Here is a 12,079-nt window from a genome sequence, read left to right as displayed (position 1 = left end):
TCTGTTACTTTCTGTCATTAGACACTAGCATCTTACTAACGCAGCTCACAATTTCAATAGCTTTTTTTCAGCAGCTCACAGAAATAGAAGTATAATTAACAGAAGTGCCTTAAAATCATCACTTCTGAAGTACCTTTTCTCCAAAATAGCCTTGATCTCTCCTTTTTTGTCAAATTTTTGCTGTCTATAGCTCAAACCCTCCTTTTTGACAAAGCCAAAACCATCATCTTTCTAAGCCCTCAACTGACCAGCATACCCTGTTGCTCAGCACATGCCTAGTGAAGCACCCACGTTCATCCTCGGGGTCCCAGGCTTCCTCAGATCCTTAGCACCTGTTCTGTGTTGGAGCTTCCACTGTCAGCAGTCCAACCCACCAGGTTAACCCAAAGGGCCTACTGAGAAAAGATGGTCCCTCAGCGTGTCAGGTAAAGTGATCTCAGAGGGAAGTGTCGGAGGGGGGACTCCCGCCCAAGAGAAAGGTGGCCTGTGTCTTGCCATGAGTCTTGCTTCCCCTCGCACACACAACTGAATCCTGGGGTTTATTGGAATGAGTTAGTGGATCTATAATAACTTTTTGAGGCCTGAGTGATATTAAACTAACAGCTTTTTCTAACCTACAAGCTTGAAAAGTGTGCCATCTCTGCTTTAAAGTTCAATGATCCCAGTTCTCTTAGCATCCTATTTAATTAAACTGTGGATTAAGTCTGCCAGGACTAACAGTAGACTGCTCTTTGGGGAGATAAGAATAATAGGATTCTAAGGCACCACTGAGGCATCCACTTGGGCCTAAGGATACTCAGGTTTGAGGTAATAAAGTCACTCACTCAAGGTAACATAGGTAGATAGTTGCTGAACCCAGAATTGAACTTGAGTCCTTTGAAAGAGAAATCCATTGAGCTTTTTAAATTCTCTTTTTATACACAAATCTCACTTTGGACAGCATGATCTGCACCTTGCAATTTTCTTTTCCTCTTTGGCCTCTACTTCTGTTCTTTACTATAGCACATTCAGCCATTTGATTAAACAAATATGTGTCAAACATTTATACCTGCTAGGCCCAGGGACTGACACAAAGGTGATATGTGCCTTCACACCACTTATAGTCTAGTGGGGAAGACAGCTAGCTATGCCACCAACTATGAAACTAGACAGGAAGTGACATGAGTGCTCTTAGAAGTACAAAATGCTGTGGTATTCCAGGGGATATAGAGATTGCATTCTGTTTTGCAGGTGGAGGGGACCAGATGGTGAGGAAGGGAGAAGAAAAAGCTACATGAAAGATACAGTATTATAGCTTGACCTTGGAAAGTGGAAGATGAAGAGGTGTCCATTTCCAGGTGGAATTAGGAGGGCATAGGATAAGGCAATGGCAACCCACTCCAGTACTCTTGCCTGGAAAATCCCATGGATGGAGGAGCCTGGTAGGCTGCAGTCCGTGGCATTGCTAAGATTGGGATACGACTGAGCGTCTTCACTTTCACTTTTCACTTTCATCCATTGGAGAAGGAAATGGCAACCCACTCCAGTGTTCTTGCCTGGAGAATCCCAGGGATGGGGGAGCCTTGTGGGCTACCATCTATGGGGTCGCACAGAGTCAGACACGACTGAAGCGACTTAGCAGCAGCAGCAGCAGCAGGGCAGGTTTGGAGAATGAGATTATCCAGTTTGAAGTACAGGAGATGGGTTGGGGGACAAGGCTGAAAAGTGGGTGGAGGACTGTTCAGAAACTGTTAATGTCAATTATAAGGGTTTGAACTTTGGAGAGTGTGCACTAGAGAAACAGGAAAGAATTTTTGAGCCAGGGCTTTAAAAAAGATACATATGCACAGTGTATAGTGTTGCTAGGGAGATTGCTTAGAAGACTTGAACAGTCATGCAATCAAGAGATAATATTGGCAACGAAAATGGAAAGGAAGTGATAGTGCAGGAAGCATGGTGGAGGCGGCTTCTGCAGAATTGTCTGAGCAGAGGGACAGGAGAGCAGCAGAGGCTAACACCAGGCTGTCAACCCAAGTGACTCAGAGAAGGGTGTGCTGCTTTCATCACTAGATGTTCAAGAGAAGGAAAAGTGGAGGAAGGAATGAGGTGGAGGGTTTCCTGTTATACGGATTGAATCTGAGGTTCCAACAGGGCATTGAGCTGGGAGTCTAGAGCTACTTGGAAATGCAGAAAGCACAGATGAAAGGACTCGTCTTGGAGGTTCTCACAGTTGAAACTGTGCAAGTGGTTGACTTTGCTGAGTTGGGAAGAGGGATAACAAAGAAAGGACGAGGGCCCAGGACAGGGTTTGGGGAACTGTGGCAGCAGACTGGAGTGGGAGCAATGGAGGGAAGAGGAGTCGGTGGAAGAAGGATGAGTTAAGGAACCTGGAGAATGTGATGTGGGAGTCAGGCAACAGGAGTCCGGACAGAAGGGAAAACCCCCCTGTAGCTGCTGCTCGAGGGCTGAGGACCCTGAGTACTGAGGGGAAAGGATGCCTTCCTGGTCTTCATCATGTTAAATTCACTCTGATTATGTTGGGTTGGATTTTAGGGGATAGCTTCCTATGTTTCTGTAAGTTAAGAGGCACTTAACATTCTTGGCACAGGTGTCTCTCTATGCTCAGAAACCCGTAGATACTTCATGCCAGATGTGTGAGAGAGGTCTTTGTTCTTACCACATATCCAGCATAGGTCTCAGTACTTACCAGATTTTTCTGGAAAGAACACATAATACATGGCCTCTGTCAAGATTCTTACTGGGATTTTGGCCTGAAATCCGTAGTCTGTCAGTGTGACTCCTCATCCACCTAACCTGTCAGGTTAGTGCCTCTCCCACTTCACACCCTGCACTTCCTGCTCCCTCTTCCCAGAAAATACGCCCCAGAGGCGAGTTGCCATGGCTGATAAGAACCTCAGAGAATGAATGCAAGGAAGGAAGGGAGAAGGTGCTGATACACGTTGTTTCCCAGGCACCATTTAGGGGCTCTGCCTTCTTGATCTCATTTACTCCTCATAATAACCCTATGAAGTAAGTAGTATTATCCCCATTTTACAGATGAGGAAACTGAGACGCAGAGAGGTTAAGGGAACTTGCCCAAGATCACACAACTAGTAAGTAAGTGTGAACCCGGATCTGATTCCAGGGCCTGTGCTGTTTTCCACTGCATATTACACAGACACTCAGAGTTCAGAGTTCCAGAGTTGCTGGTGAGACCCAGGAGTCCTAGGGAGGTTCTGGCCAGCCTCCTGGGAAAAGCCAGCTTTTGGATGTGATATGTAAATGGCTATACCTTGTTGCTGAGACTGGTGTCATTTTTGCCTTAAGTTCTTTTTAATTGTTCACTCACCTTCCTAGTTCTTCCTAAGAAGAACTTCATTCAATTTGTGTTCTTCTTAAGGCCTACCGATAACAATTAAAGATTGATTGCCTCTGGGGAGTAGAACTGGAGGTAAGGAGGGACAGGGTAGAAGGCTGTTAGATCCATTACAAGTTCTTCTATTCGAATAGACCTTTTAAAGAAAATCATGTTATTCTGATTTTATTAAAAGCCCTCCAAAGACCAGTAGTACAATTAGTAAACACTGTGAATACACACAAGAACACACTTTGCTAAGTTAATGACTGCGAGATGTACTTTTATAAAATCACAATATCTACATGTTGTGCATCTGTTTTTTTTATGTGAAGGTTCGTAATGAGTTTTACAAGGACACACAGGGTGTGATACTGGTCTATGACGTTGGGCAGAAAGATTCCTTCGATGCCCTTGATACATGGCTGGCAGAAATGAAGCAAGATCTTGGACCTCATGGAAACATGGAAAATATTGTATTTGCAGTGTGTGCCAATAAGGTAACTGTTTTGGAGATGAAATGCTCAACTTTCTAGGTTCATTATGGGAAGAGTGCAGCTCTGAGTTTTGGGGAATAAATAAGAAGAAAAAAATTATGTAATCTGTAATGTTAAGAATCGGCAGCTTTTCAAAACATATGTTCCTAAAACAAAAACAATTGAAAAACAAAACCTGGCATGTTATCCATTTTTTTCTGGTGCCATGTTTGGGAATGGATATTGGTGAGGGAGCAGGAGAGGTGGAGCCTAGTAATCAGACTCTGACCTGATTGGAGGAGGGGGCAGAAGTCAGGAAAATGGCCTGTGGAAAAGTGGAAAAGCAGACCGTGTGTGGCAAACGTGATGAAGCCAACTTCCACAGAGGTGAGCAGCAGCAGCTTTCTCAGGAGAAAGTGCTGGTAGCAGGCACTTGTGGTTTTGCCACAGAAAATCAGTCTATATTCAGTGCTAGTAATTTTTTGGTCCTGGTAATTTTATATACTGGTGCTGGGGTTCAGCTTAAGAATAGTTTTTGCCTCAGCAGAGGGTTGACAGAGACCTCATTGGGCCTATTCTAGAGGGACAAGGTTGGAATATTCTCTTCTCCGCTGCCTCCAACTCTCAATTTCAGATCGACTGTACTAAGCACCGCTGTGTTGATGAAAGTGAAGGACGTCTTTGGGCTGAAAGCAAAGGGTTCCTATACTTTGAAACTTCGGCTCAAACTGGAGAAGGAATCAATGAGATGTTCCAGGTAACCTGGCATTTTATTGTTTTAGAGTTTTTGTGTCTGACCATACCAAATTTTAGCTTAATGATGAGGAGCAGAAAGTAATAGAAGTTTCTTATTAGAATAAGCTGTTTCATTTCAGAAGCAGGTAAGAAAGAGGGAATGGGAGAGAGAGGGTGAGAATGAGTGTGTGTGTGTGAGAGAGACAGAGAGAGAAAGAGGGAGATTTGCCACCTGTCTCTTTTAGATCAGAATTATCTACTTATCAGAATTACTGGGGAAATTCTTCAAAATACAAATTGCTGGGCTCCAGGTCCACTGGAAACTTAATGTTTTGTTGGAGCTGAGGAATCTTGATTTTAAAAAACCTCTCTAGGTGATTGCTCTGATCATCAAGTTTAATAACACTTATTATATACTTAAATGGGAGAAAGATTTTCTTTAAAACCATGTTTGGTTATATTTATATGCATAATCAAATGAAAGTATTACTTTGGCAAAATTGCCTTGCCATAGCTAATATAATCTTATTTTGTAGCCCTGTGGGTGCAGTTAGAGACCAGGAGACTATCATTGCAGGATCAGCGAGTCATATGTAAAAGTTCTGTCTCACCAATCAAGTAGGTAGTAGAAGGATGCAACCTGAATAGATGGGCACTTTTTAGAACTTGGGCTTCCCTTGTGACGCAGCTGGTGAAGAACCTGCCTACAATGTGGAGACCTGGGTTCAATCCCTGGGTTGGGAAGATCCCCTGGAGAAGGGAAAGGCTACCCACTCCAGTATTCTGTTCTAGAGAATTCCATGGACTGTATAGTCCATGGGGTCGCAAAGAGTCAGACACGACTGAGTGACTTTCACTCACTTTTAGAACTTAATAATCTTGAATCATTTTAAGGGGAGCCTAAACAACAAATTAGAGTCAACTCTTAATTCTAGTTTCATTTGGAAGTAAGTGGTGGCATGAATAATGCATTTTTTCTTATGAATATATCTGATATTTTAGGAATTTTTAGCATTTCAAATAATGTAGCTATACTATAAAGAGTTGTTCTTAATTACCGAGTGGGATTTCATTTAATCATTTGTACTGAATCTCCTTCTCACAAGATGTCATCCCTCCTACTAGAAGACAGGTTTCATCTTTGGCTGACAGACTGAATTTGGCATCAGTAGCTTCTATTTCAAGACCAAACATGGTTGATGCTGTTTTGCCACTTTTCTAGTCCTTTGAGTACATAGACCTATGTGAGTATGTACCAATATGTGTACAGTAATGATACTTAACCATTTGAATAGTACTTTACAATTCTGGAGAAGTTTACCTGTTCATCTCATTTGAGACTCTTAACAGTGTGTGGCAGGTATCATTCTCATTTCAGATATGAGACATCCAAGAATAGTAGTGATTTGTCCAAGAGGTATAAGTAACTGTCTCAGTGTCTTTCAGCACTTAACTCTTAAATGTCTTTCAGCACTTTAAAGATATTTGAGTTTTCCTGTGGTCCTTGAGACTATTTTTTTTCCATTTTTCCTCTGTCTTTTAGATTGCATAATCTCTATTGATCTGATTTCAATCTGTTAAATCTACCAAGTGAAGTTTTCAATTCACGGCTTTCCAGTTCTAGAATTTGCATTTGATTCTTTTGTATAGTTCGCAGTTTTCTGCTGAGATTCTCTCTTTACTCATTTTGAACATATTTTTCTTTATCTCTTTGAAATTTATAATAGCTGCTTTACAGTTTTTGTTCAATATCTGAACCATCTTGGGTTCAATTTCTATGGACTACTTTTTTTCCTGACTATGGATCACATTATTGTTTCTTTGTATGAGTAGTGACTTTTTATTTAACACCAGACATTGTAGATAATATACTGTAGAGACTCAGTTTGTTTATTTTCCTCAGAGGAATTTGATTTTTGATTCAGCAGGCAGTTCAGTTATTGACAGATTACACTGAATTTGTGTAGGCTTCACTCTTTTGCTTTAATAGTAAGGCTCAGAAGGAAGCCCAAAGTGTGTTCAAAATTCTTCTAATTTAGCAGGACTCAGCCTCCAAATTCTGTCCCTCTTGCAGATCTTGTCGATTCTTGGTTTTAGGTTTTGTTAGGCTGAGTCTAACTCCTAAGGCATATCCTTTTTGTGGCATCTCAGCTGGATGCCAGGGGTATTATTAATGAGGTGTTAAGGAGGTCTCTTAACTCTCATGAATCTGTCTCACTATTGAGTCTTTCCCCCTCTCATGAGTCTGTCTCCAGGGAGTCTCTCTCACTAGAGCCAAACTCTAGTATCCCCAGGATGGCTCTTCTCCTCACACCACTAGTCAGTTCTGTTCTCAATCTCTCAATAGTTATCTGGTAAGCTTCAGGTGATTTCATCGTGTGCATATAGAGCCTAGCCGTCAGCTGCAAACTAGTAGGGAACCCCCACATGGACTTCTTGGGGCCCAGCTCCCTCCTATCCAAGGGCCTGCTCTGCAGATTCCAGCCACTTCAGCATCCTCAAGCTCTGACCTCTGCCTCCTTAGCTCAGTGGGACTTAGTTTCTTCTTAGACTCCAGCACTCTGTGACATGGTAGGAAATGGACTCAGAAGACAAAGGAGCAGTCTTACACTTGTTGTCCACTACCTGAAAAGAGTTGCCGTATGTATTTACTTTTATAGTTGTTTGGCAGGATGTTCCCATGATTCCAACATGGCTGGCACTCAGACAAGGAGTTTGAAGAGACTTTTGACTTCAATTCCAGTATTCTGTATATCACACCACAGCTGGCCTTCATTACATTACTTGTTATGAATAAATCCCTCAGAAAGTTGTGAGGGTTTATATTTTAGGTTAACTTATAGACTAGTAGAAAACTTTACTGATACATAAGCACAGGCAAACATCTGGAAACTATGTTCCCTATTAGTCTGCTTTTATTTTTTAGATAAATCTTGGGCAGAATTGGGCTTCCCTGGTAGCTCAGATGGTAAAGCGTCTGCCTACAATGCAGGAGACCCGGGTTTGATCCCTGGGTCGGGAAGATCCCCTGGAGAAGGAAATGGCAACCCACTCCAGTATTCTTGCCTGGAGAATCTCATGGATGGAGGAGCCTGGTGGGCTACAGTCCATGGGGTTGCAAAGAGTTGGACACGACTGAGCAACTTCACTTTACTTCACTTCAGGGTAGAATTAGTGAATAATTAGTCTTTTTTTTTTTTTTGAAGGCTAATAAAGAGTATAATAAAACAATTCTATAAGTACTTAGAAGTAGTACTTTCCTGCTGGTTCAGTTAAATAAATACTTTCTTTGTTTCCTATTACTTAATAGACACTTTATGTCAGGAAGGACCTTGGTTTTATCTTAACACTGTTAGCACAGAGTAATATTAAGATAGACTAAAACTAAGTCAGCACTTCTCTTGTCTTGGTATCTAGCAGCTTTTCCTTTGACACCCCTTTTCACATGTCAGGGTTTCTTGTTTAGGTTGCCAAGTCAATTAGCTGATACTGGAGATAAGAAAGAGGAGTCAAAGAGAAAAAATTTTAGATGATAATAGGAACTATAGAAATAGCTGAAGAAAAAAGGAGAAATGACTTCCCTGGAGGTCCAGTGGTTGAGACTTCACCTTCCAGTGTAAGGGTCACAGGTTTGATCCCTGGTCAGGAAAATAAGGTCCCACATTCCTCGGGGTGCAGCCAAAAATTCAAGAAAAGGGGAAGGGAGATTTTAAAAAATGGAGGGATGAGGAGATAAGTCAATTTAAAAGTCAGTTCAGTCACTCAGTCATGTCTGACTCTTTGCGACCCCATGGACTGCAGCACACCAGGTTTCCCTGTCCATCACCAATTCCCAGAGCCTACTCAAACTCATGTCCATTGAGTTGGTGATGCCATCCAGCCACCTCATTCTCTGTCATCCCCTTCTCTTCTCGCCTTCAATCTTTCCCAGCATCAGGGTCTTTTCAAATGAGTCAGTTCTTTGCATCAGGTGGCCAAAGTATTGGAGCTTCAGCTTCAGCATCAGTCCTTCCAATGAATATTCAGGACTGATGTTTCCTTTGGGATAGACTGGTTGGATCTCCTTGCTGTCCAAGGGACTATCAAGAGTCTTCTCCAACACCACATTCAAAAACATGAATTCTTCAGCTCTCAGCTTTCTTTATAGTACAACTCTCACATCCATACATGAGCACTGGAAAACCCATAGCTTTGACTAGACGTACCTTTGTTGGTAAAGTAATGTCTCTGCTTTTTAATATGCTGTCTAGGTTGGTCATAACTTTTCTTCCAAGGAGCAAGCATCTTTTGATTCCATAGCTGCAGTTAGCATCTGCTGTGATTTTGGAGCCCCCCAAAAGAAAGTCTGTCACAGTTTCCATTGTTTCCCCATCTATTTGCCATGAAGTGTTAGGACCAGATGCCATGATCTTAGTTTTCTGAATACTGAGTTTTAAGCCAACTTTTTCACTCTCCGCTTTCACTTTCAACAAGAGGCTCTTTAGTTCTTCTTCACTTTCTGCCATAAAGGAGGTGTCATCTCCATATTTGAGGTTATTGATATTTCTCCTGGCAGTCTTGATTCCAGCTTGTGCTTCATCCAGCCTGGCATTTCTCATGATGTACTCTGAATATAAGTTAAATAAACAGGGTGACAATATACAACCTTGATGTACTCCTTTCCCAATAAGGAACTAATTGTTGTTCCATGCCCAGTTCTAACTGTTGCTTCCTGATCTGCATATAGATTGCTCAGAAGGCAGGTCAGGTGATCTGGTAGTCCCATCTCTTTAAGAATTTTCCACAGAAGGCTTTGGGATAGTCAATAAAGCAGAAGTAGATGTTTTTCTGGAACTCTCTTGCTTTTTCCATGATCCAGCGGATGTTGGCAAATTGATCTCTGGTTCTTCTGCCTTTTCTAAATCCAGCTTGAACATCTACAAGTTCACGGTTCACATACTGTTGAAGCCTGGCTTGGAGAATTTTGAGCATTACTTTACTAGTGTGTGAGATGAGTGCAGTTGTGCAGTAGTTTGAACATTCTTTGGCATTGCCTTTCTTTGGGATTGGAAAGAAAACTGACCTTTTCCAGGCCTGTGGCCACTGCCGAGTTTTCCAAATGTGCTGGCATATCGAGTGCAACACTTTCTTTTAGGATTTAAAATAGCTCAACTGGAATTCCATCACCTCTACTAGCTTTGTTTGTAGTGATGCTTCCAAAGGCCCATCTGACTTTGCATTCCAGGATGTCTGGCTCTAGGTGGATGATCACACCATCATGGTTATCTGGGTCAATAAGATCTTTTTTGTATAATTCTTCTGTGTATTCTTGCCACCTTTTCTTAATATCTTCTGCTCCTGTTAGGTCCATACCATTTCTGTCCTTTATTGTGCCCATCTTTGCATGAAATGTTCCCTCGGTATCTCTAATTTTCTTGACGATATTGCTAGTCTTTTCCATTCTATTGTTTTCCTCTATTTCTTTGCACTGATCACTGAGGCAGGCTTTCTTATCTCTCCTTGCTATTCTTTGGAACTCTCCATTCAAATGGATATATCTTTCCTTTTCTCCTTTGCCTTTTGCATCTTTTCTTTTCTCAGTTATTTATAAGGCCTCCTCGGACAACCATTTTGCCTTTTTCCATTTATTTTTCTTGGGGATGGTCTTGATCACTGCCTCCTGTACAGTGTCACAAACCTCTACCCATAGTTCTCCAGGCACTCTGTCTATCCAATCTAATCCCTTGAATCTATTTCTCACTTCTACTGTATAATCGTAAGGGATTTGATTTAGGTCATACCTGAATGGTCTAGTGGTTTTCCCTACTTTCTTCAATTTAATTCTAAATTTGGCAATAATGAGTTCATGATCTAAGCCACAGTCAGCTCCCGGTCTTGTTTTTGCTGACTCTATAGAGCATGAAAGTGAAAGTGAAGTCACTCAGTCGCTCAGTCGCTCAGTGTCCAACTCTTTGCGACCCCATGGACTGTAGCCTATCAGGCTCCTCCGTCCATGGGATTTTCCAGGCAAGAGTGCTGGAGTGGATTGCCATTTCCTTCTCCAGGGGACCTTCCCGACCCAGGAATTGAACCCGGGTCTCCCACATTGCAGGCAGACGCTTTACCGTCTGAGCCACCAGGGAAGCCCCCTCTATAGAGCACAGGTTGGATTAAAGATTCACTGAGCATGGCCCCGCCCATCAGAACAAGACTCAGTTTCCCCCTCAGTCAGTCTCTCCCATCAGGAAGCTTCCTAAGTCTCATATCCTATCTGGGCAGACAGAATGAAAACCACAATCACAGAAAACTAACCAATCTGGTCACATGGACCACAGTCTTGTCTAACTCAATGAAACTATGAGCCATGCCGTGTAGGGCCACCGAAGATGGACGGGTCATGGTGGAGAGTTCTGACAGAATGTGGTCCACTGGAGAAGGGAATGGCAAACCACTTCAGTATTCTTGTCTTGACAACCCCATGAACCATATGAAAGGGCAAAAAGATAGGACAATGAAAGATGAATTCCTGAGGTTAGTAGGTGCCCGGTATGCTACTGGAGATCAGTGGAGAAATAACTCCAGAAAGAATGAAGAGACGGAGCCAAAGCAAAAACAACACCCAGTTGTGGATGTGACTGGTGATGGAAGTAAAGTCCAATGCTGTAAAGAACAGTATTGCAAAGGAACTTGCAATGTTAGGTCATAAATCAAGGCAAATTGGAACTGGTCAGACAGGAGATGGCAAGAGTGAATGTTGACATTTTAGGAATCAGCGAACTAAAATGGACTGGAATGGGTGAATTTAACTCATATTGCCATTATATCTACTACTGTGGGCAAGAATCCCTTAGAAGAAAGGAAGTAGCCATCATAGTCCACAGGAATCTGAAATGCAGTACTTAGATGCAGTCTCAAAAATGACAGAATGATGTGTTCATTTCCAAGGCAAACCATTCAATATCACAGTAATCCAAGTCTATGCCCTGACCAGTTATGCTAAAGAAGCTGAAGTTGAATTGTTCTATGAAGACCTACAAGACCTTTTAGAACTAACACCCAAAACAGATGTCCTTTTCATTATAGGGGACTGGAATGCAAAAGTAGGAAGTCAAGAGATACCTGGAGTAACAGGCAAATTTGGCCTTGGAATACAAAACGAAGCAGGTCAAAGGCTAACAGAGTTTTGCCAAGAGAACACACTGGTTATAGCAAACACTCTCTTCCGACAACACAAGAGAAGACTCTACACATGGACATCACCAGATGGTTGATACTGAAATCAGATTGATTATATTCTTTGCAGCCAAAGATGGAGAAGCTTTATACAGTCAGCAATTTAAAAGTAGCCGTAATGTATTAAATTAGTATTTTTAGTGAAGTTATTCAATGACAACAGTGGTGCACAAGGCGTGAAATATGAGCAGGATCACAAAATAATTTTCACTTTGAAAAAGATAAAATAGGAAAAAATAATAACAGTTTACAGAATAAGAAAAGACCTATAAGCATATGAAAAGATACGCAACCTCCCTTATAATTAAAGAAATGGAAATAA

At 41.9% G+C, this 12,079-nt stretch overlaps 1 protein-coding gene across 1 annotated transcript in view; it reads left to right on the top strand.

Annotated features, from left to right (window-relative positions):
- DNAJC27 (DnaJ (Hsp40) homolog, subfamily C, member 27) overlaps positions 1-12,079 on the top strand; it is a 38,050-nt gene that overhangs the window by 18,416 nt on the left and 7,555 nt on the right. Inside the window, exons 4-5 of the mRNA XM_010840568.1 lie at positions 3,670-3,834; positions 4,445-4,567. Coding sequence (XP_010838870.1) covers positions 3,670-3,834; positions 4,445-4,567 — 288 coding nt within the window. The remainder of the gene's footprint in view (positions 1-3,669; positions 3,835-4,444; positions 4,568-12,079) is intronic.

Source organism: Bison bison, unplaced genomic scaffold (genome assembly GCF_000754665.1).
Source record: "Bison bison bison isolate TAMUID 2011002044 unplaced genomic scaffold, Bison_UMD1.0 scf7180017864145, whole genome shotgun sequence".
NCBI classification, from domain to species: Eukaryota; Metazoa; Chordata; class Mammalia; order Artiodactyla; family Bovidae; genus Bison; species Bison bison.
This window is presented reverse-complemented; position numbering and strand designations above follow the sequence as displayed.